A 25,704-nucleotide genomic window follows, 5' to 3' on the forward strand; every position below is an offset into this window, starting at 1 on the left:
CCCGCCCCCTATCTACAAAAGCCCCACACTCATATTCTCTCTGACATTGTTATAACTCGTCAAGACGTTCTTGATGTTGGACATAATCTTGACTGCAAAAAAGCTGCTGATATTCTAAGTTATTCTCTTCATACTTTTTTTAACTACTCTTACTGATTGCTATTTCCGTCTCTATTACTGGCATAATGATGGAAAGGTGTGTATACAAATATGTTTACAATTATTTTATCGACAAACCTCTTTTGTCTCCTTGTCAGTCTGGCTTTAGATTCGGCGATTCCATTACAAACCAACTTATATCTATTTCTAACGACATCTAGTCTGCTATAGATAAAGGTAAAGAAATAAGAATGGCTTTCTGTGAAATAAGCAAAGCGTTAGACCGAGTGTGGCATCGTGGTCTTCTTTCTAAACTCAAAAACTTTGGCATTACAGGAAATTTACTTGCTTGGTTCTCAAATTACTTATATAATTGGTCTCAACGAGTTGTTATTAATGGTAAACAGTCTGCTTTAGCATATACTACAGCCGGGGTTCCCCAGGTGTCATTTTTAGACCCATTGTTGTTTTTAATTTTCATTAATGAAATTGTTGAAGATATCAATTGTATAATAAAATTGTTTGCCGATGAAACCTCCCTCTACGTTGTAGTGAACTTGCCAGATCTTAGTGCCATCCTATTAAACTACAATAAAAAAAATCCATGATTGGTCTAAAAACGGCTTGTTAACTTTAACCCTAACAAAACAGTGACAATGATTGCAAGTAAGAACAAGAGGCCCAAGGGCCTTAGCGGTCACCCGAGTTATATCATAGGTACTGGTAGCTTTATTTTATTGTTTAGATGTGATGTGGAAATCAGCATGTAAACTAAGTGAAATACAATACTTGGCATGTCATCAAAGGATAAGAACTTGAAAATATTGGTAAACGTTCCCTTTAGGGCCCCGCTCTAGCCCCTGGGGATCGGGCAGGAATCATAATTTTACAATGTAATACCCTCATTCACCAAAGATGATTCTGACTAAGTTTGAGTAATTTTCTGCTGAAAATGGATATCATATACCCAAAAGTGTTATTTCCCTATATAAACTGCAGTAAACTTTACCCCCTCCCCAAGGGAGAACGGATAGCTCGGGGGTCCTGACATTTACAATTTAAATAAAGCCCCTGATGATCTTTCATTTTATGAAATATTGGTTAATTTTCCCTTTAGGGACCCGCCCTGGTCCCTGGAGTTAAGGTAGGAATCTCAATTTTTCAATTTGAAACCATCTTCCTCCAAGGATAATTCTCACCAAATAAAAATAATTTCCTACAGAAAGTTGTCAAAATATACCCAAAAGTGTTACTTCCCTATAAACTAGAGTAAACTTACATGTAACCCCCTCCCCAAGGAAAACGGATAGCTCGGGGGTCCTAACATTTACAATTTAAATAAAGCCCCTAATGATCTTTCTTTCCATGCAAAAACAATTTACTGTAGTACTTTTGAGTCTGAAGAAGAAGATTTTTGAAATATTGGTTAATTTTCCCTTTGTGGCCCCGCCCTGGCCCCAGCGGTTGGGGTAGGAATCTCAATTTAACAATTTGAAACCACCTTCCTCCAAGGATAATTCTCACCAAGTAAAAATAATTTCCTACAGAAAGTTGTCAAAATATACCCTTAAGTGGTATTTCCCTATATAAACTGTAGTAAACTTTACCCCCTCCCCAAGGGAGAACGGATAGTTCGGGGGGTCCTGAAGTTTACAATTTAAATAAAGTCCCTGATGATCTTTATTTTTATGCACTGAAATTGAATGTAGTACCTCCGAGTCTGGAGAAGAAGATTTTTAGAATATTGATTAATTTTCCCTTTGGGGCCCCGCCCTGGCCCCAGGGGTTGGGGTAGAATTTGGTAGCCTCATCTACTAAGGATGATTCTGACGAAGTTTGAAAAAATCCATCCGCTGGTTCTTGAGAAGAAGTTGAGAATGTAAAAAGTTTACGCACGACGGACGACGCACGACGGACGACGGACGCCGACAGACGGAAAGCGATTAGAATAGGTCACTTGAGCAAAGCTCAGGTCGCCTAAAAATAATAAACCAAATCATCCCTCCTTATTTATGAATAATATCTCCTTAACAGAAGTACCCTGCCACAAACACCTACATTTGTAGGCGTCTTTATCTAAGCTAGCGGAGTGTGGACTGACCATGCGCAATATATAATCAGCAAAGCTTCCAAGAAATTTGGTATTATTAGGAAATTTAAATTCAATATTGACAGAATGACTTTTCAAACAATGTATTTACTTTTCTACGATCCCTTTTAGAAGAGGGTGATGTAATATGGGACAATATAACGATTGAACAAAGTCAATTATTAGAAAATATGCAGCTCGAAGCAGACATAATTGTTACTGGGGCCACTAACTAGTCATGACCAAATTTATTTAGAATCTGGCTGAGATCCTCTTTCTGTTAGAAGAATAAAACATAAAATCATACAATTCCATAAGATTGTTCATGGTCAGTGCCCCTTTTATCTAACTAACATACTACCTGCGCGTCATTCTGACTTACACTCTCACAATACTAGAAACGCAAATAATTACTGCCAAATGAACTTTAGAACCAAGCTTCACAAGGATTCTTTCATACCCTCCTCTATTGACCTATGGAATGCACTTCCCCATAATATAAAGCCTAACCCGTCGACTACTAATCTTAAAAAGTTCTTGAGTGCTGAAATTAATCTTCTTCGGCCTTTTTATTACTACTGCAGAAGTAGATTCGGCCAAATACATCATGCACGATTTAGGATGAACTGTAGTTCTCTCTTTATTCATTTATATAGACAAAACCTAGTTGACAGTCCCACGTGTACTTGTAATCAGTCTGCTTAAACCTCCTATTCTGTCCGAAATACCAACAATTAAGAGTACAATGCTTCAGAAGCCTCCTCCCGACTATAATGTAAATCGTCTTCCGTACGAAAATCCTGATATGCCAGTTAAATATAAAGAGAATATTTTCGACTGTGTCCAACATTTCATCAACCAGTCGAAACAATTTAAAGTTTGAAGTTCTCAATTTTTATTTCACGTATGTTTGCATGAGTACATACTGGAACTTAACTGGTACGGCCCATGTATGTCACGACACGTCAGTATGGATATATATATATACATAATCTTGTTTGATGATACTTTTGATATTTTAAATTACACCAGGTTAACCACTGGATGTCGGAATACTCAGGGATCGGCATGTAAAGTTTTCATTATATGCAATTTATTTACTGTGTGTTGAATACCTCAGTGACGTGTACAGTCCTCGACATGTGTCCATATCCAAAATATACTCTAACCAGTTTTTCCTCCCATAATGCAGTAAATGTACTCCCCTATATATTTTACCCCCAGCAATACTTTCTTTAAAACCCTTTTGCACCTCTTTTCCTTCTTCCTCTCCCATCCTCTTCTCTTCCATATATTTATATCTATATGTATAACACTAGTCAGTGCCGTCCAATCGCCGTTTTACAAAAAAGGAGACGGATTAACAAAAGTACTTTGTACTTGTTTTCGATTCCTATATGTATATCATGTTTGTATTACTGGAATAGTATACAGATAATAAAATGAAGTTTAAACTAAATCGTTTATGTAACATTTATGATGTTTTAAACGTTGTCTCAATTAAATTTATTATAAACGTATTAAGAAATCATTAGTTTTGATAATGCTACCCAATCTTCATTAAAACATGATGGTTAATTTAAAGAATAACGTCCAAAAACACATTTTACGAAATATTAGGGAACGGATTCAATAACATTTAAATAATGTGAAAGGGACTGTCCGCGAAAAAGTTTTAAAATCATCTGGAAAATACATATATAAACTATTCTAAACGTTTCTTTAAAGTGATAACATAATTGGATATTCAGTTTTAAATGTATGCGTTTCCGCAAACGTGTGTTCAAGTCAATACAGGCGACACAAAATTCAAAAGAATAAACACTACAGCAAACACTTTGGGTATGGTCTATTAAAAAACATTTTTAAATTGAAATAAATCCAAGCACTGCTAGCCGTGAGGAGGCGTAATTCATGGAATTAGAAATAAAGAATAAATGTAGCCAAATATTTATCTAACTCGTTATCCTATGGGCTGTTGAAACTGCAGCACTCACCTGGACCTTTATGTGTTTAAGCAAATAATGTATGTTTCATATTAGATTTGCTTAACCACCAAAACTCCACAAGAGAATGCAAAAGTCAGCGCGTAAAGTTGTCTGTTGACCTCAACACAATGGAATCATTATGAAATATGTACAGGTTATATTTTTTTTCTAGTCCAGTAATGGATCAATATTTCTGTTAAAGTGATCAGGAAGCCTAGGGGGCCTAAATATTCTCGACTGTTTAAAATTGCCATTCTTTTCACACACTTCCTTACACAATACTTCAGCTAGCTGCCGGACAAATATTATATTCCTCGGCCTTTTTATGAAATTCAATGGAGTATTTAAAATACAGGTAATTCCATGTTTATTTTTTACAAATATTGATGCAATATCTAAAAAGCTATATTTTGATTATATGGACTATTTTGTTTTAGCCACATCGAAACAACAAAAAAACAATTTATTACAACTCAGGTAACTGTAAATGTTATTTTATTTCAAATTTGTTTGGTATAAAACAATAAAACTGTAACTACATTAGTACCTGTGTCACCAGCAGTTCATTTATGTTCCTCATTTTAAATTCATTTTGGTTAAGTTTTGAAGTACCATACGATGTAACCATGCATAAACTGAAATTACAATTTATCATAAAGAAATAACATAAATAGTTTTAAAATGCCATTTTAACCTTACCTCAACTTTTTTTTGTGACTTTTTGTTTTTCCAAGTTTTTCATTACGTATGCATACAGTATACAGTAGTACATAAACAGGACATTCACGCATATTCACACATACACACAAGGACAAGGATATAGCATTATCACAATCTATCATCAAAACACATCATCCTCATTGTCATCATAATAATATCATCATAATCATCATCATCATCGGCATACAATCCTCATCATCATCATCATCATCATCATCATCATTACATCATCATCATTGTCTTTATTATCATTATATTATCATCATCTTTCTATTATCATCATCATTCTATTATCATAATCATCATCATAATCATAATGATAATATCATCATCATCAGCATTCTAAATTCACAAAACATTACACTCGCATTTTAAATCATCCACTTATTTGTTGTTTACGTCATTTCACATGTACATACATGTACACAGCTTCAAAGTGATTTATTTCATGCCTTGTATAAAATTTCAAATACAACATAAACTCATAAATTCACTCAATCTTGCACACACTCTCTCTCTCTCTCTCTCTCTCTCTCTCTCTCTCTCTCTCTCTCTCTCTCTCTCTCACACACACACACACACACACACACACACACACACACACACACATGTGAGAATCATTAGAACTTAAAAAGATGAAAAAGAATAACAGAAGTAAAAGAGGAGGCATATTACAGCTCGAGAGAAACAGACAAAAAATACAGGGAGGACCCGGATATTATTTCTTAAGAAATTAAAAATGAGATGTAGATAGGGAAACTGCATAAAATATATTTTTGCTTATGAAACGAACGAGTACTAATTCCCTTTTTAAGAATATAAACATAGGTATATCACCTACTCAAGAGCATTGTTTTTCTTCAAGAAAGGGAAGGGGGTATATTGAGAGAGAGGGAGTGGGGCTGAAGAAGAAGAAGAGGAGGGAAAAGCAAAAGACAATGGATGGTATGATAGCAATTGGGAATACTAGAAAAGATTATGTAACAAGTGAGCTGATTTCGTCAGTGGGACTGATGATCTATGGATACATATGAGTACAATAGAGTAAAAGATAGGAACGAATATACAGAAATATGCTGTATAATTTTATAGTTCTTTGTCCACCTGCTCTGGGAATGTGAATGTGCCAACAAAATAATATCTTTTCATCTGATTATCTGTAACAACCATTCCCACTTTCTCAATCCGTTTCGAAATGTATCTTTGGCCACATCCCCTTTAGTTCTAATGATATATTTCTGCACACTAAAGTTATCCATAATGGCATAATGCAATGCATTGGCATTCAGTGTCTGATGTAAACATCTTGTTTTGTAAATGTACTGCTTGCTTATTAAACTAACTTCCTTATCCACCTTCTGACAAGGATTGTTATTATTATCAATCTTACCAAAAAAGGAGTATATAGTGCTTCCAACAGGCTATCTAGACTTTGTTCTAAATGCTGTACCTCTTCACATTCCCAGAGCAAGTTTTAAGTTTTGAAAAGTGACCATGTTCAGGGCCTGACACAAACATTTTTTACAGACATAAAATATACTACTCTGCGTTATAAAATGTAACTTGGAAACTCAGAAATCTATTCTACCACTCACTCGATCAGCTTGTGAATGGAAATGATGTCCTAGAAATTCTTGCATTTCTACGCTCAGCAGTGCTTGAAACAGTTTAGTATTAGATCTTCAAAAAAATAATATCCCCCTAAGCCTTTATATGAACAAACTTTATAGCCTTTTATCCAAGCATAAAGCAGTCCAAATACCATCACCCTGTGAACTGTTGGTATTGAGAAAAGGCTATTTAAAGATTTTACATGTAACACATTTTACCCTTTTGACTTTGAAAGCGGATCAAAGTCATTCATTTGTACACACGTGGTAGGCCTGCACCCAATCAAGCTATTTGCCAAACATCCTCATCTTTTGGCTATTGAAAGGTTTTAACAAATTTGCCTCATGTGACCTTGAAGGTGGGTTTGTGATTCATTTGAACATACCTAGAAACCAGTCAGCATGCTTGGTGACATATATCACCTTCCTTGACCTTTTGCTCAATGGAAAAACATGGTGTTTTTAAGATGTTTTAGGCATTTTAACCCTACGGCGTTTAAAGTGATTCTAAGCAAATTTTGTTGATATCAAACGCTTACAGTAATATAGCCAACATACTCCTTTTTTGGCCCTGCCCCTCAACCACTGAAAAGGACAGCTTATATATTTTCACAATTAAGAATCCAATTGTCCGAGAAAGATTCCAATCAAATATGGTTGATATCCATCTCACAGTTAGAGAGAAGAAGTCAATTTTGCTCCGCCCCTAATGTAGCCCCTGAATTGGTACAATTATGCACCCTCTTCACCCACGAATGCTTCCAAAGAAACATGGTTGATATCAATATCTTAGTTCCATAGAAGAAATGGATTAAAGCAATATGGCCATATTACTTTTTGTCCCACCCTTTAGCCCATATCGAGGCAGAAACGCAGCCTTGTTCGTGGTATAGACTGACAAGCACTAAAGTACATACATTGGTGAGAAGAATTTTCCAATTCTCAGGACTTTTGTATGTTCCGAACTTAAAACCATCAGATTATAAATATTCTTTGATTAGTCTAACTTGCCCACTTTGGGTTCCTTGATCAATCATTGAAGAACACAGTGCTAACCAAATAAGTAAGCAAATTTACAATAATTACAGGGAAAATGAAAACTAATGCAAAGCTCTTAACGTCGACCAAACCATAGAAAATGTACTAGGAGAGTAAAACAAGTTCTCCAAAAGTAAGCATTTTATGCTTTATAGTCAATAGAAGATATCAAAATATCTGTAAAATCATTGCAAGATAGCTTTTTGGCGTAGTGAGAAATATCAACACATATGACACTTTGGAGATATATATATCGCTAGTTATTTAACTTCAACACATGACTAGTAATGAATGACAACCATGATATGTAGATACGCTTTCACTTTCAGAATTTAGGTTCAATATATAGAAAAAAAATATCGCCATAGGTCTTTCAGCCTTGCCGTCATGTACTCTCGTTGTCGTCGTTGTTGTCGTCTTAAGATATTTCTGAACATCCAATTGTGTTAAAATGCTCCTTCCTTCATCATGTTTTCGAGATTACATATGCTGTTATAACCAAGGTACTGTAACGCATTCCACCGTAATTTGCTACTTTCTTTAATAAATCACACGGAGTTGCCTACGTTTCGATTTATCTTTTTCAGATTGAGATATGGATGACAAAATCAACAGAATCATCGTTCAACATTTAACTGCAAACTGTCAGGAGGTTCCAAGTAATCATCAGTCTCCGAACTGGACAAGACTCAGGCCGCATTTTCGTATTATTAAAATAACCTCAAACAATGAACTTTTTATATATCTCGATTCAAACTCCCGGGAGAAAAAACTTAATTGGCTTATCTTCTCCCGAGTTGGCGACCAAATCATTGTTACCCACTTTGGGCCTTTGGGAAAGAAAAAAGATAACGACTTCGATGACAAAGTAGACCAAACACGCCGTAGTCTGAAGACGTTAAAAGATATTTGGATTCTAGTGAGTTCCTCATGTATGCCTAAAGAAGAGAAAGAGGTCAAACAGAATGCAACGGTGAATGGTGTAAAAGAGAAGTTCTTGGTGATGATGCAAGCTGTTAAAGAACAAATCGAGGCGAAAAAAGAAGAGATTGAAAAAGCGATAATGATTGTTTTCGAGAGCGAAGAGGAAAGAAAACATATCCGAAACGAAATTATAAAGATAACGACAGAGAACACGAAAGCACTAGTTGAAAAAGTATTGAAAGCGGTGATTAAAAAAATCAGAGCAAAAATTGCAAAAGGGATTGTTAAGACGGCAACAAAGCAGGCACTCAAACAAGGTGCCAAAGCGGTATCGAAGGGAACCGCCAAGACCACAGCGAAGGCCGTTCCTGTTGTAGGATTGGCGTTGGGTACTGTATATGGAATCTGGAGGCTGGTAAATGGAGATGTTGCAGGCGCAGGACTGGAGTTGGCTTCCGGGGTAGCATCCACCGTACCTGTAGTAGGAACTGCAGTTTCCGTGGCCATCGACACTGGTCTTGTAGCCAAAGACGTGAAAGATGTTTATGACCTAACTCAGGAAAGAAACAAAAAATTGAAGGTATAATGCAGGACCTTTGGTAGCAATGTACAGTAGCGGGGTGTCCATATGTGATATTTTTGTACAGTGAATAACCCCTGTAATAGTACATGTAACAAAAGTCAAAAAAAAAAAAAAAAAAACAGCTCTAAAATTGGCATTTTCATGATGAATTGGATTATGTGGGCTTTACATTTTAAAAAAAAAAAGGATTTGGCTTGAGACTACATTTTGGCCATTTACGAATCTGTGTCTACACAACAAAAGCTAGCTTTTCATGTAGTCTATATTTGTACTCAGCGCATGTGTAAATATTGTGAAAAATCTAGTTTGAAGACCTATGCTGCTAAAACGTGAGTATCTGTGACCAAGTAGGTGATATTTAATTTAAGACAGGTTTTAAGAAAGAAAAATACTACTTGCGTGGGTCAAATTTTGGGTTAAAAAATCACGGTGTTTTGCATTTTTTGGCGTTTTTTGATGTGGTAACCATGGTTTTCACAAGTCCCAAATCTGGGGAAATCACTTTTTGAAAAAAAAACGTTTTCAACATGTAGTTTATAAATATATATATGTGTAGGTGTGTTGTGCAGGATGAATCCGCTATCCATGTTTATCCTAAACATGCCCTTTATTTTTAGGGTCAAGCCATTTCTACTGTACTCTGCTACTTTTACTTAAAAAGGGAGCGAATGACGTGAGAAGCTCATTCAAATACATAATTTGCATAGCTCCAAAAATATGGTACTCTTTTGTTACTTGCTTTGCAACAAAATGACTACTTGGGAAAACCAGACTTCCTATTAGAGGGTGGGTGTATTCAGCGCAACTGCCCAAAGGAGCGTAAAATGGGCTACGGCATCTGTCGACCTTCCTCAACTTTTGGGGCGAGTAAAGAATTTGAAGCACTGGCCCAAATGACATATTGGTGGCCCAAATAATGTTGGCAAGAAATATTTCCACAGCATTTAACACAATGCTTCAGCACATTTAATTTACATTTAACATGACAATGTTTGTTATATGTCAAACAGAATAAAACATTACATTTTTAATTCTTCAACCCTAGTTAAAACCTGACATGATCCACTCCATTCAGGTCTTCCCAAAAAGAAATACACAAAACTCGCACCTCAAAGAAGAGACCCTTGAAGTATTTATATAGAAAATCTGAAAAAAAAATCATAAAATTTTCTAAATCACGAACAGTTCGATTCAAATCGAAGTTATGACAACTGAAATGTACTGCCCCCAGTTAATGTGGAAGGGACTATAATTTCTTTTATTCAAAACATTTTCAACAGCCTAAACTATTTTTGTTTGGCCAGTGACTACTTCACCTTTGACAACTTTTGGTCGCCCGAGCAAAACTTTAATCGCCATTGGCAAGCGAGAGCCCGTCCATTTCAGGCACTGCTGCCCAACAAGGGAACAAGGGGAACCTACATATAAAATTTGAAAACGATCCCTCTCGTACTTCCCGAGAAATAGCGATAACAAACTTTCACTATCAAAATCCAATATGTCTGCCTGTCGGCCATGTTGTTTATCCGATCAATCCCAAAAGTTGCCCGGCACAGCTTAGGACCACGGGGAACCTACATATAAGATTTAAGAAAGATCCCACTAGTACCTTAATTAGTATGGTGGGCTAAAAATCTATTGTAATGATAGGAGACAGTAATCGTTTTGTTTTGTTTGATAATGTTTACATGTATGACAACGGGAACAAGATCGCGGACTTGAGCACAGAATCTGAGATGGAGCAGGAGAACGGCTTCATAAATACGGGCCCTGTATATATTACTCTCTATTAGACGCGATGCCATTATATATTTGAAAAGGTTCCATTACGGTCTAGATGAAATATTGATAGTTATTTCAGATCATATTAAAAAAAGAACTTAATTCTACTCGTTGGCGAAGAACTTTCTTACGCTGACGATGACGTATATTCGATTTTGTTTTGTTTTGTTTTGTTTTTGTTGTTTCGAACCGAACTTTATTTAAGAGAAAAACAAAGTATACATCGCCCTGTGTTCTGGCGTCTGTCTTATTGATATCATATACTCCATTCTCTTTTTCAGGCTCTAAAAGTTGACTTTGAGAGAATCGAAGGGGACTTGAATGATCTTTTGACGAAGTATGACACAGCCAAGGCAGAGTACGACTTTGTATGCGAGGTTTTAGGAGACAAAGAATATGATTATGAAAAACTAGAACACGATATCGGAGTGGTGGACCAGGTTTGGTATGAACTACACAATAACTGTGAACTATTCTAGTTACAAATCTTTACAGAGCCGGACGACATGCGATCGATAATTATAGGAAACAATATTCAAGCCGGAATTGGAAGCCTGCGACTGTGGACCTAAACTTTCGATCGCGCTTGGACTTATAATTAGGACTAGCTTAGTATATCAAGCACAATATTTTTAAGTCGTTTTATTGTGGAGAACAATTTATAATCTACGCGCTTGGCATGGTATGAAATAGTAACGAAAGGCTTTCTCGTGATTTACCATGGCATATCCCACATATCACTTGTATTTCTCGGTAAACACACAGGTATTTAGAAGAATGTGTATACAGAGAAAACACAGTTAACTCAAGGGATATTCAATAATGTATCGCATGGCTCATAGTGACAATAACTAAAGTAAAACATTGTTCAGGGGTTTAAGCAGGCGTTGAAAATACACACGCAATTGTCACAAGCCTCCTGCTGAAATTGTCTTGTAAAAGTCTCTTAATTATTAACCTAGCTTGCGCGTGACCGGACTGGAAAATACCGGCCGCGGGCTTTGTACGGAAGTCGCATGCGTTCGGTCCGTATTGTCAAAACCTCGGAGCGATATTCCACCTGTACGGCCCTAGCGCTTGGCTAATACGATATATATACATGTACTAATCTTATGGTCATCTATTGGGCCGTGGTTTGGCAAACAACATTAACAACACAATCTGAAAGGAGGCAAGCAGTATACTAACTATTAAGCGTGGAGGACCAACAAAGACACATCAACAAGGTAGACTAAGCAGGCAAACGCAGTGCTCTAACACTTGGGCCTTGTTGGCTCCTTTCTTGGCTAAAGCTAAGGTGACCCAATAACTGATTTTGACTACTTTTCTAGAACTGTTTTGAATGGATATTGAATTTGTTTGAAGAGATCTAGAGAAACAAAAGATGTTATTTTACTACCCTCTTTTGACTCCCAATATATCGTAATAGGGTCAAACGGATTTTATTCAAATATAGCCACTTATGTAGGTCCGACTTTAAAGCATCTTTAAGCAAAAATGTATGCTTATCAGTGTGGGGCCGTTAAAAAGCAAAATATGACATCATTTCTTTCCTCCGAAACGTTAAAGTAGGATTTTTGCAATAGCTCCAAAGTCTCAAAGCGAGACATTATTTCCTAACAAATCTTATATATATATGTTACTATTTATATTATTTTTTGAGAAATATAACGTACAGTGTATTAATACGCTTTCGTTTATCGCGATACAAATGGTTGAACCTGTTTGATCAGAGTTGTTCATTTATAAAATAAGATTGAACCTAGTAAGCTGATGCTGCTTTTAGGCGAGCCTCGACTTTGAAAGCATAAACATTTGCAGGTTCGCCCGAATTTATACCCAAAAATGTTACATTTAAAAACGGACAAACCGGTTGTCCCGCAAAAACGAACAGGCCACTGATTTTGTGATTTCAGACTTTTTGTGATGCTAGGTCCTGGTGTCATATACCAGAAAGAATCCAACAAAGTAACCATCATTTTCAATCAGAAATTGATGTACATGTAATTATGATTTGGTTTCCACAAAATTCTAACTGTATATATATTGTTTTAATTCCTTTTTCAGACAAGGACAATCTAATGTGACTTTTTAAGTTTTTTTCTCAACTAGCTCGTATCTCTACTAATTTTGCTGATACATCCTTTCTATCTCTTTTGAAATGTATCATTTTTGCTAGAAATAAAATGCCTGTCTGTATGTTTACATCTTTGTTCTTCTTTGCTCCAGAGTCGGTGTATACGTACTTGCTATCGTTGTAAGTGCAACACCTGTTCACGCTTTGTATGTATCCCCTTCGAATAACATGGAGACAGTGTGTTAGTTCAAGTTCTTACGATCGTTTCTTGTCCAGGCCGAAACTTTAAAACCGTTCAAGATATCTTGATGAAACTTGCAGTATACCTACATCACCCCATCACCCCCGGACGATATAAATTGCATTGTCACGGTCAAATCAGTGCAAACTATTCAGGAACATATTGACTGGGCCATAGGTGGTGGGCACGTCTATCAAAAAAAATTTGAATATATAAAACTATTCTATTATTTTTTTTGATAGACGTGCCCACTACCTATGACTGGGCCGAAACTTTTGAACCTTTCCAGAAAATCCTGACGAAACCTGCAGTATACCTGACTCACCCACAGACAATGGTGTCTTCATCATGTGTCATTTATCGTAAGAAATGACAAGTTTGAGTGTTTAAGGAGCGCTGATATGCTATAAGTCGTTTGGGTTGAAGCACAATTATATTGGACTATGTCTCTTTGCTTTGATGTTGCTTTACATCAGACACTTGGACGAGCATGTGAGCACAGGCTGTATTTCTGTTTTAATTTAAACATAACAAAACACACAAAGTTAATTTTGCCACATTTATCTCCAAATTCGCTTCAACAACAAAACTGTCATCAACAAACTGTACAATGAGAATCTTGATATGTCATATATATATATTCCACTCAAACACAACGATTTCGATGTAACAGCATTTCTTTGTAGATTTAATCAGCCATATATACACTGTTCTTACACTGATCTATAATTAAAAACTGTAACTGCGATTCTTTGTAGATTTAATCAGTGATATATACACAGTTCTTACACTGATCTATAATTAAATACTGTAACTGCGATTCTTTGAAGATTTAATCAGTGATATAAACACTGATCTTACACTGATCTATAATTAAATACTGTAACTTCGATTCTTTGTAGATTTATCCATTGATATACATACACTCTTTCTTACAGTGTAATAGCATTTCTTTGTATATTTAATCAGCGATACATACACTGATCTTACACTGATCTATAATTAAATACTGTAACTGCGATTCTTTGTAGATTTATCCAACTATATACATACATACACTGTTCTCACACTGATCTCCAATTCAATAGTGTAAACCATTTCTTTGTAGATTTATTCAACATTACATACACTTTTTTAAACTGATTTGCAATACAATTTAAAAGCGCATTTGTTAGGAGTTCCATTAATCTAACTCTTGTTTAATGGCTTACTCCTCAGTTAATGACCTGATCATTCAGCAGGTAGTTCCTTCAGTAGGATACGATTTGTGTCGCACCAAAATAGTAACAATCTATAGCAAAATGTAGAGCTAGTCAGAATTGATATTCAAGCTTTGATGTTAATAGTAACCGACCATGCATCTGAAAGGGGAAAAAATGAAGAAAAAAAACCATATAGAAATCCTTGCCTCTGATCAGATAGAAATATTAATTCTCAACAGAAATCGTACAATGTAGGGATTTCCCTTGTCCTCCAAGTTTATCATATCACTACTTGTACCTGTACAATTTTTCTTTACTCTAGAAAAGTATTTCCTTGTGCTTCATGTCTTCCTGTGATCTTTTAGAATGCTTTCAAAGGTAGATTGAGTTTAGAAAAACTGCTTTTCAAATCAACTTATAAATCAAGAAATTGTTAACGCTATCATAATCTAATTGGTCTTAAACATCTTCATTCTACTGTAACACTAGGATCAAATTTCAACCTGTGAATAAAAAATGACATAAAACAACCAAATAATGATAATAAAAAACATGGAAAAAAACACCAAATAATAACACTTTTGACAACTGAACGATATGTAAAAGCCAGCCTGTTTAGGAAGAAAACTTAAATATAGCAAATCCTAATACAGTGTAGATGACTTTATCCCCTATTCAGCGGCCAATTGATCTGGTGAGTCACAACTCCGACTCGTTGACTATTGACCGATCAGGCATGAAACAACTGTTTTGATACCCAACTGTTTGTACATTAACTGTTTGTAACTGTTTGTAACAACATAGTATACCTGCATGAAAGAAATTGGTCAATATCTAAGATGCCACCAATCAGAGGCCAGGACATGGCGTCTATTCTGTCCTATCAGTAAAAAGAAGCTGCAGTAGTGTTTGCAATACCACAATACATCTACAAACCAAATTTAAGCCCAATCAGTTAATAATTATCATAAAATAGCAATGAATAAAATGAATCATTCACCCCCTTGGGGTGAGATGGGGAATCTCAATCCTTGGGGAAAGATTCCCCTATCTCACTCTCAAGGGGGTGAAAAATTCTAAATCATCTGACACAACAAAATGGATCATTACAAAACCAAATATTACACATACAAAAAAATAACCAATATTACACAATAAATATCATAATAAAATCAAAGAACGAAATAAACTTTTCAGTAAAAGAACTATAACCAAAATACAAGATATTTAAAATAGTCTGCCATACTTGATTTGAAAACACAATGTATTTGATATCTAAAAAGTAAGTACATTATTAAGAAAACCTTTAATATTGATTTTTCAAAAAAGTTTGAAGGAAAAAAAAAAAATCAACATCAGGAAATTGTAGAACACATTTGCTTGCATCATTTATATTAATTTTTTTAGTGACATGTTTTACTTCATCAAATTTCTTAAATTCATTATTTCAAAAGTTTCTTGATTTCAAATATAAATTGCTTTTATGTCCAGTCTTTGTTAGTCATAATTATATTTATCTGTATTAGGCAAGGACTAAAACACAATAAGTGAATTCTTCACATGTTAATTACCAAAAGAGGTTTCCCAATAACACAAATTATTGGAAACATATTAAACCTCTATAATAGCAACTGAAGTTAACATAAATATAATATTTAACTCAAATCTTTCGTAGCTGTGAGCCACTGGGACTTTCATATTTGGTATACAAGTCCAATTACAAAACAACTTAATATCTACCAATGATTTTAACTCATTCACCCCTGGAGACACATTAGAACTCCTCCAATTCAGAGGTTGGAATATTTCATTATGAAATTTCAGGGGTGAATGAGTTAAACATCATCAATTGTTTTGAGAAAATGCTTCTATGCAGAAGTACAACACATTAATTTCAACAATAAAAAATTCTATAACAAAACATCACTGTGAAAGGAAACAAGCAAACATTCAGCGGAACAAAGAAATTCCAGGCGAATACCAAACATGAATCTATAGCGGATTATTATCACCTTATCAATGATGTCTTGACAGAAATTAGTTCTGTGGTCTGAATATCTGTTATTTCCTGTAATAATATTAACAGAAAAAACATCTACATGTAGGTAGCATTAATCTTCATCATAGAGCCATTAGTATTATTCAAATTCACTCAATATTGATATCATTGAGTAATCCCCTTTCCATGAGGTCATTGATTTAAGACCAGGCTTTTATAAAACGAAGCAGGATCTGATTGTATCATCATAGCCTTTGTCAAGTACAAGTAGTCGTTTCATTGTGATTTTTTTTTGGCCTAGTAGTAGTAGTTTTATAAGTTTCCTTGTATAAACTCCAGACATAATTTTGGGAGCAGGGGAGCCAGACCCTTCACAACTGTGCCTTGGTCATCAACAATTCACAAATTGCATCATTTTGTGTCCAGCTTCTCCTGACTTTGTAAAGTCTGGTATCTTTGTCAACTGGAGGTTGGCACAACGCCTTCACAGTACACCAAGGTCAGATAACTCGCAGCACCTCAATGTCATTTAATCTGGTAAGTTTTAGTGAATCACCATGGCAGACTGACTTAGAGCACGCCCTGGCTCAATGGACAGCTATTCCCTGTATGGCACAAGATACACAGGTCAATGTGCGAAGGAATGTCCAGTAGTGGCCACTACTTGGTAACTGTCTCCCATCATTTCAGACCCCTGGATGGTGTCGTCAAGTCCTCCGAGGCTCCAACTTGTAGGAGAACTGTGTCAGTAATCTCTGATTATCAATAACATGAAGATTTCTGAAACAATCAACATTTTGATCATGTGGGGGAAAAAAAAAAAAAATTGTAAAAGTAATCGATAAAACTTTGATAATATAATATTCATTTTTTATATTATTTTTCATACATAACTCGATGATTGAAGCATTATAAAAAAGTCAATAATTTTAATCTAAGACTTTCTAATGAAATTCCGAAAGTTTGCGCACATGTAATTAAGTCAACGGATGTTTAATTGTATGGCAATTGGCCTTGTGCTTAAGACAATAAAAAGAGTACACTCTTGTCTTATTCCCAAAATTGAATTGTATCTTTTAAGTGGACTCTCCATACTAAGTCTTGTGTTATTTCACTATAGGTTTACACTGTGATAAACAACATCTATTTCCTTTAATGCTGTTGATGTCATTTGTTCCTGATGATGGAACTCAAACCTACATCCCTACCTGTACATCAGATTCCTATCCTGTCAAAGTCTCTACACCAGTCACAGCTGACGTACCAGCTGTGTGCTTGTCACTGGTTTAAATATACTATAGTAATATGTATGTATAATGTATATCATTAAATAAGCCAATAACCCTTTCACCCCTATGTAACTTAAGTAGACCCTACCATGCATTGATCTGGATCAGTCCATTATGGTCTACAGTACGTGGTGAAAGGGTTAAATGGTAATTAGTAACACCACTTTAACAAATAAGCTATTAAGGATGAAATCAGCCGACACCTACCTGATGTATTCTATCACTTCTGAGGATAACTTTAAGGAGGTCGATGCTTCCAAATCTGTAAATCAAATTTACACATGCATATAAAAATGAAATTATCAGAAGATGGAGCAACATTTTTACTTTCAATAAAGACTTCCTGATATATAATGTAATTCCTTCCTTCCCTTATATTAGTTCATCATCAATGACATGTATTTCTAACTTAGATATATATATATATGTATATTGATTCAGGTTTTTTTAAAAAGAGTATTAAAACAAAACATATCTGCCATTTACAATATAGAACACAGTAAGGTTGTCTCCAGTTTTACTTGTTTTACCCTCCGTATTGATGGCAAACTTATTACAACAGCGAAAAATACTGCACACAAAATAATATCAATACTAATTTTTCCTGTGAAGGGCGTAGTTGTTATACTTGGCTAGTATGGATTTTACAAGTGAAGGGCTAACACTATAGTCCTGTTACATCACTAGGCTCAATGATTTCTTAAATATTAAAAGAAACAAACAAACCTAATTGCTGACTTTTACAGAAGCGTACTGTTCTCATAGTCTGGGCTATCATGTGCTGTAATGGAAAACATTATTGGATCATGATTGGTATCGGTAAACCTATTGTCTTTGTTTATTATTCATACACAAATACCTTCACATCATGTGACCTTATTAATTTTCATAGTTGCAATTACAAGAACCTTGAAAATGAAAGCCCGATTCAAGGAATGTTTTTGAATTGTGAGGTGAATTCTGATTTGCATATCAATCAAATCTTCATCCTTACTATGAAATGAGCAACCATTACAGTTAATTTTACAGGTGTTTAAGAGTTTTATTTAGAAAAGTAGCAACAAACAATAATGTGATGTATATATTAGGGTTTCAAAGATGTGTTTAACAGTTTTACAGAAGACAATGCTAATTAATCTTGAACTGCAAAGAGAATCACAATAAATAACCTGCTTACCATTTTTTCAAAATTCACTAATCCATCAAAATATGTTTTGTTTCCTTCATGGGTAAACGTTAAATCTGTAAAACAAAGCGAAAAATAAATCAAGGAATTTTCACCATTAATGAGGTCTTTAAACATTATTTATCTTCTTCTTTTTTATCAAAAATTAAAAACATAAGGCCTGTTATGAAAATATATATCAGATCAACCTACATAATGCTCTTTATAGTCACAGCTTCATATTTACATTTCTACTGCAAATTGCTCTGTAAGCACTATCAGATGAAATTGTGCTCATAGAACTACGAATGCAATTTGATCAGCATCATGTTGAAGCTCCTTCCGCCTCTAATAATATGAAGCAATTAACCGTTAGAAGCACACATTTTGGTGACGTTAGACTGTTCCAGGAATCTTGCTAGCAGCGACGTCATTGGTACATACTTATATATCGAAAATAAAAGTGACTGCCAATTTCTAGATCAATAATAACTTTAAAATTTAAAGTGTAAATTTAAGGACTGAACAGCATTTTTCGATGTTCTTGCATATGAACTCAAATCGGTTACATGCATATACATATTAACCATGAAGGCCCTAAATATGTAACTGATTTGCATTCATAACATGATTAAAGAAACAGTGACCATGCTGATACCCAAACATGTACAAAAATCAATTCATGGCAAACTGTTTCAGTTAACATTTCAAAAACATTTTCTGAACTGCGTGTCCTCCGTGTTAAGGACACTGACCTTTCATGAGGAGGGGCATGAAGGGGATGATAGGTGCAGCCAGTTTAGCCACGGTCAGTCGGTATACACGGTGATTTCTTGTTGGATCCATTAATGTCTCAAACTCTGCAAACATCTTCTTGAACTTACTGGGCAGCTTCTACGGAACACAGAGTTACAGGAAAACATGATTTACAGCAAAAAGCAATAAATAAGTCCTGAACAGAAAAATACGGCAGTTCAATACTGACAGCTTCTACGGAACACATAGTTACAGGAAAAAATTATTTACAGCAAAAAGCAATAAATAAGTCCAGAAAGGAAAAATACGGCAGTTCAATACTGACAGCTTCTACAGGGGAGATGATGTGACAGCTAGCATACCACAATTTACAGCGACAAATTCACATTTGTCCTATAATACATAAGTTAAGCCTTCATCTTTGTGATGTCAGTAATTGTACCTCTCGATTTTTTAACATGCAAAGACCAATAGACTATGTGATGATTGTCATGGTCAAGATATAATATTAAGCTATACTGATGCTCTGACATTCTTGCATCTTGACCACTACTAACAAGACTGCAGGCCCCATCTCTAGAATATTGGATAATTCCAAATGAAAAAGAAGTAACACTCTAACAATTTTGATCATGTGGATGTCTGATTCTTGTCTCAAGATAAACTAGTAGTATAATGCAGCTAGAAAATTAGGGGTCGGTAGCCATTTAAGACTTTCAACTACAAATATTTAGATGAATTATTCTTTATATACTAACAAGCCATTCAGATTGATATGTCTTGCCTAGCTGTGCCCCGCTTTAACCATCAATGCACATGTAAAGTGTGGTTCAGGTCTAGCACTTATAGTTTCAGAGAAACTAACTTAAACACAAAAACTTAATGTTGATTGAGATGCTGACAAAGTCAATGGACCATGAACGTTAGGCCACATCCAGCATTTGATGCATGTGATGAGCTGTACTACCTAAGATGCATCTATGGTCCAAGTTTGGTTGGACTAGCACATATACTTTCAGTGAAACTAACTTAAATGCAAAAAGTAAATGTTGACGCCGCTCAGCTGTCGCCAGAAAAGCAACACCTTAGTCTGGCTTTTGCTACTTCGTGGCGGCGAGACAAAAACAAAAGTACTTTTTTTTTTTGCTTTAACCAACTTTTCACAGGGCTATCATATCTACAAACTTTTCCTCATTAACAAATTCCACAGATATGCAAATAATTGCTAAAGTGAGTTACCTCCCATGTCTGCGACAACCTGCTCACAGCAATGTTACTCAGCCCCATCACAATTGCAAAGAATGAGTTAAGGTTCTGGTACTCCTTACAGCTGTCAACAAATGTGAACAGTTAGATTTTTAGATTTCTATCACCACACGACATGATGGAATCTTTGACTTCTTTTAAAATATCTTATATTTGACAAAAAAATATTGTATATAGTCAGCTAAAAGTTTAACCCTTCATCAAATTATAGCTCTTTTAAAGCCCCAAAGCATTTTATTCCTTTTTAGTCAACACAATAAAATACCATATAGAAGGTTATTGAAGCAGATCTAATTTTTTTCAATTGTGACCAAAAAGGGAAATTTTAATTTCCACAGATCATAATTTTGCAATCTGGACATACATCTGAAGGAACAACATTTTTGCAGTGTTAGGGCAAAAAAAAGGAAAGTGTATTTTGGTAAACAAATCTTTAACAGACCTTTTTAGATGTGTATACTACAATTTATTTTCAAACATCTTGTATTCCTCTTGATGTATATACAATCGTTAAAACCACATGCTCGCTATTTTCTGACGACATTATGATAATGATGCTTATTGTTGCAGCCCGTTTTTAGGCTTGTAATATTATTCTTAGGATCATATTTTCACAATGGTGTTGTTGACCCGCAAAATTGCGAAAATATCCTGCTATACAGTAGTAATGTTTTATAATTCATTGAGGATATAAAGATGAGTACAAATTTCAATGAGATGCTTGGTTGAGCTTCCTCGGTTCATTGGTTATTACTCACTGCGCTGCCAACTTGATGAATTTCCTCAGCAGCTGTACCCGTTTACTGACATTCTGAGCCAGTACCATTTCTGTGATGACCCAGAACTGAACTTCGTTGAAGTGCCGAAGGAACATGTCCAGATTTGAGGTAATCTTGCCAAAAGTGTGGCGACCAAACACTTGATAGATGAGTTCATACTGTAAGGCCAAGCCATTCAATATTATAGTTCCTCATTTAACAACACATGAATAACTCTTCATGAAAATAAAATTAAAATTGATATTAAAAACACTTTGATACGAGTAATTCAAACATATAAAATTTTAAATATTTAATTTTCAAAATTTCAATTCCTTTAAATAAGCTTTTGCATTCAATGAAAATGAAATATGGACCTAATTATATATTTACCTCTGGTGCAGCCTGCAACGCTACATTTACACATTGTATTTATTATGACATAAAGAAACGTAAATGACATAATGTGAATGTCGTCACAATAATATGCCATCAGTTTCCTCCTATTTTTCTACGTACTTCGTCCACAGTGATAAGGAGTTCCCAGTCATACAGTGTCATGTAGTAGGCCACCTCTTTTGTACTCATCATCTCAAACATGGTCACAGTGCCAGCTGTTGGACCCTCCTGCTCCGGTAACGGTGTCTGTCATACAAACATACTGAGGTTGTACATACGAAAATTATACACATCCACAGAGGTCACCTGGACATGCTAGCTTAGAGGAGTCGAACAGACAGTGATTATACATAGCCACACAGATGTATCTGTTCAAACAAACATACATAGGTCATACAAAGGACCAGAGCAGCCATACCCCAGTATTATCATACTAACCCTCAGCCAGCCAAGTTAAGAGATTCAAAAATCGTAATCAATACTCGGGTAACAACCATTCAGCACTCGTGACAGAATCATCGAGGTTTGAGCCATGTTTCATAAAGAAATAATCTATCCTTGCAGATCCAACAACAGATGATTTGCTGTCTCTGTGTTTATTAGTTTTGAAATGTTTTCTTGCGACATTTTCACTCACGTGTGAAATCACAAAACAGAATAGCTAGCATGTAACATTATACATACATGTTGTGACTTCGCAGAATTAACTCAAGGCTTTTCTCTAGCCTATTTCCATCGTGAAGTAATGCACATGTGATTTAGATATATGACTACAATACTGATTAAGGACCTTGTCACCAGATTACTGCAAAACTTAAACACACACAAGGTTAAATTGTTACTTAACTTGGAAAATCACACAAGCATAATTCAGATCTCACACTTGTAATAATTACCCTTTATTGTAGAGTCGGCAGTTCTGCAGGCCATGAGACAAACACTTATAAAGTCGTAACTTTGACTGTGACATTTTATAATCAGGTATAGAACAAGGTGTCTGTGATATACTTACCAGAGCATCAATGTGTTCCCTGGGTGCAATGAAAAGTTTTCCGTTGACACTCAGAGACGTTGTGATACATAAGTCGTTGTCTTTCAATATTATACGTTCTGAAACATGATAGTATTTGTCCTTACATTATAAATTTTAAAAATTGTCATTCATGATAAAGCAAAACTGCAAACTACCAGCTCAAACACGATGACCTATTGAAACCAAGATTAAAACATTACGAATTGTCCAACTCAGGATCAAACCCGGATGAATATTCAAACCATCATCTAACATATGACAAAAATCGTTCAACCCATGAAAACCTATTATTGACCAACATGACAGACAAACCAGGAAACAATATAAATCATACAAAGCAAGGAAAAACAAAAACAAATAAAATTGCTTATAAATGAGACAATCTGATGATAATTACATAAAAACTATTTTACACAAAGAGCAATTAACTCTAAGTCTCCAATAGTGTGCGAATATTACTAAAGATTAAAAATGTAGGAGATTTTACTACATCTTATAAACTCTGATTTTCAATCTTGCCATACTTATAACTACCTTAAAGTAAGATTTTACTACACCTAAGCAATACCTTGAATTATTGACCTTTAAAATGTGACCTTGCCACACCTTTCAGATTTCAGCTCAAATATCAACAAATTTCTCTCTTTAAGTTTTACAGAGACTGACCTCCAGTCGATTTGACCTCACACAGGACGAGGTCATTTCCAAGGCGCAGGTTGTCGCGGGTTTGTAGTATGATGGCCTTGACAGTACTGCCCATAGGCATACATAGTGTAGTGTAGGAATGGTCAGCACAGAACACCTTAAACACATCTGAAACACACAAGTATAGCATTCAAGATTAACAGAAGAAAAGGCAAAAACATGATAGCACAGTAGCAGGATTGCCTCCCTTACACCTTCGTCCTCATAATTACTATATATGTATACAACAAGAAGGTTTATTTTTTAGCACAATGATCTGACTTCAGAAATCATACGCAACAGAAGACAAGGTTATAAATATTTTTTTCTAATTTTTGGTGTTTACAGATGATGTGTATGCAGGTTCATAAGAGTACTAGTATTTTACCTAATACCACAGTTACAACGATTTACATGGGAGATCAGGAAGCAGCGTGACTTTTAGGTATTGTACTCACGATCGTAAAGCATCTATCGGGTCAAGACTATATTAAATTGGAATCTTTTTAAACATGTAAACTTCCTGTGTAGCAATAATCAAGCAGAACAAAAACTACACTTACTTTCATCATCTGCTTTGATTGGTCGTCGTCTGGTTAGTGTCTCCATCGTGTTCTCCTTGTTGAATCTGCGAGTGAGAATGACGGACGGGGAAATCCTACGCTTAAACGGCTTCTCCACTTGCATTCGACTGTGGAAGAACAAAAAACACTGTTATACGACTGTTTTAATTAAATTTCTTACCACAACTGTAAACCACAAGCTACCTAATACCCCTCTAACACATTATAAATCAGAAAGAAAAAATAACTTCTCTAGAAATAGTTGAATGACAAAAAATTATTATAGATTATTGATATTTTTAGATAGGAATCAGAAAAGTTGCAGAACTCCCCCAAAAAAAGTCAAAATATAAAAACAAATCACAATCATAAAACTATCTCAGATATTGACTTAGAAAGAAAATGGCACTTCTTCTGACAAAATATATCAACAGACAGCTAGCCCAGACAAGGGGCATAACTCCTCTGGAAAAAGTCAAATGAAAAACAAATCCCAAGTAGAAAAAATTACCTAAGGTCTTAATAATGTCTACTGAGTGTCGTCAATATTTGGTCAAGAAAATAATTAACAGTACTTCTGACTAAATTCATAAAAAGATATTAGAAAAGGGACCTGTCATCAAAAATATAGCATACATACAACTGCCTAAGATAAAATCATATATATAACAAGAGGCCCATGGGCCTTAACGGTCACCTGAGTCTATAGTATTTATTTTTGTTGTTGAAATATGTACCAATTTGAGTAAAAAATAGTATAATGTTAACTTAACTTTGTCAGGACCATGAGCTGATCATTCCTAGACCAATTTTAAGTGAGATCGGCCTATTAGAACTTAGTAGCAAAATAGCGGCCATGGCAGCCAAATTGTATTTCTGATTGACCCGAAAAATAACAACACTTTGTCAGGACCATGATTCGATCATTCCTACAAAGTTTCAGTTCAATCGGCCAAGTAGATCTTTACTTTAAGTTTGAAATAGTTTACCAAAATGGCAGCTGTGGTGGCCATATTGGATTTCTGATCGACCTGAAAAATAACAACACTTTGTCAGGACCATGAGTCAATCATTCCTACAAAGTTTCAGTTCAATCGGCCTAGCAGAACTTGACTTTAAGTTTGAAATATGTTTTCAAAATGGTGGCCGTGGCGGCCATATTGGATTTATGATTGACCTGAAAAATAACAACACTTTGTCAGGACCATGAGTCGATCATTCCTACAAACTTTAAGTTCAATCGGTCCAGCAGAACTTGACTTTAAGTTTGAAATAGGTTTTCAAAATGGCGGCCGTGGTGGCCATATTGGATTTCTGATCGACCCAAAAAATAACAACACTTTGTCAGGACCATGAGGCGATCATTCCTACCAACTTTCAGTTCAATCGGTCCAGCAGAACTTGACTTTAAGTTTGAAATAGGTTTTCAAAATGGTGGC

At 35.2% G+C, this 25,704-nt stretch overlaps 2 protein-coding genes across 6 annotated transcripts in view; one reads left to right on the forward strand and one right to left on the reverse strand.

Moving 5' to 3' along the window:
• LOC110442368 overlaps positions 1-12,136 on the forward strand; it is a 13,765-nt gene extending 1,629 nt beyond the window's left edge. Inside the window, exons 1-3 of one of the 2 annotated variants that reach the window (XM_021485940.1) lie at positions 5,801-5,841; positions 8,132-9,048; positions 11,115-12,136. In XM_021485940.1, the coding sequence (XP_021341615.1) occupies positions 8,140-9,048; positions 11,115-11,312 (1,107 nt within the window). In that variant the 5' untranslated portion in view covers positions 5,801-5,841; positions 8,132-8,139 and the 3' untranslated portion in view covers positions 11,313-12,136. Of the gene's footprint in view, positions 1-5,800; positions 5,842-8,131; positions 9,049-11,114 lie in introns of those variants that run through there. The other variant, XM_021485938.1, reaches the window with a different exon arrangement.
• A 1,560-nt stretch (positions 12,137-13,696) lies between these two features.
• The window catches only part of LOC110442375 (rap guanine nucleotide exchange factor 4-like), a 30,461-nt gene continuing 18,453 nt past the window's right edge, over positions 13,697-25,704 (reverse strand). For 3 of the 4 annotated variants that reach the window (XM_021485952.1, XM_021485953.1, XM_021485954.1), the window contains 11 exons: positions 24,266-24,393; positions 23,685-23,831; positions 22,998-23,095; positions 22,106-22,231; positions 21,587-21,765; positions 20,802-20,892; positions 19,562-19,700; positions 18,819-18,883; positions 18,368-18,422; positions 17,849-17,903; positions 13,697-17,132 (listed from right to left, as the gene is read on the reverse strand). In XM_021485952.1, coding sequence (XP_021341627.1) covers positions 17,060-17,132; positions 17,849-17,903; positions 18,368-18,422; positions 18,819-18,883; positions 19,562-19,700; positions 20,802-20,892; positions 21,587-21,765; positions 22,106-22,231; positions 22,998-23,095; positions 23,685-23,831; positions 24,266-24,393 — 1,156 coding nt within the window. In that variant the 3' untranslated portion in view covers positions 13,697-17,059. The remainder of the gene's footprint in view (positions 17,133-17,848; positions 17,904-18,367; positions 18,423-18,818; positions 18,884-19,561; positions 19,701-20,801; positions 20,893-21,586; positions 21,766-22,105; positions 22,232-22,997; positions 23,096-23,684; positions 23,832-24,265; positions 24,394-25,704) is intronic. The other variant, XR_002462012.1, reaches the window with a different exon arrangement.

Source organism: Mizuhopecten yessoensis, unplaced genomic scaffold, assembly GCF_002113885.1.
Source record: "Mizuhopecten yessoensis strain PY_sf001 unplaced genomic scaffold, ASM211388v2 scaffold716255, whole genome shotgun sequence".
Classification (NCBI taxonomy): domain Eukaryota; kingdom Metazoa; phylum Mollusca; class Bivalvia; order Pectinida; family Pectinidae; genus Mizuhopecten; species Mizuhopecten yessoensis.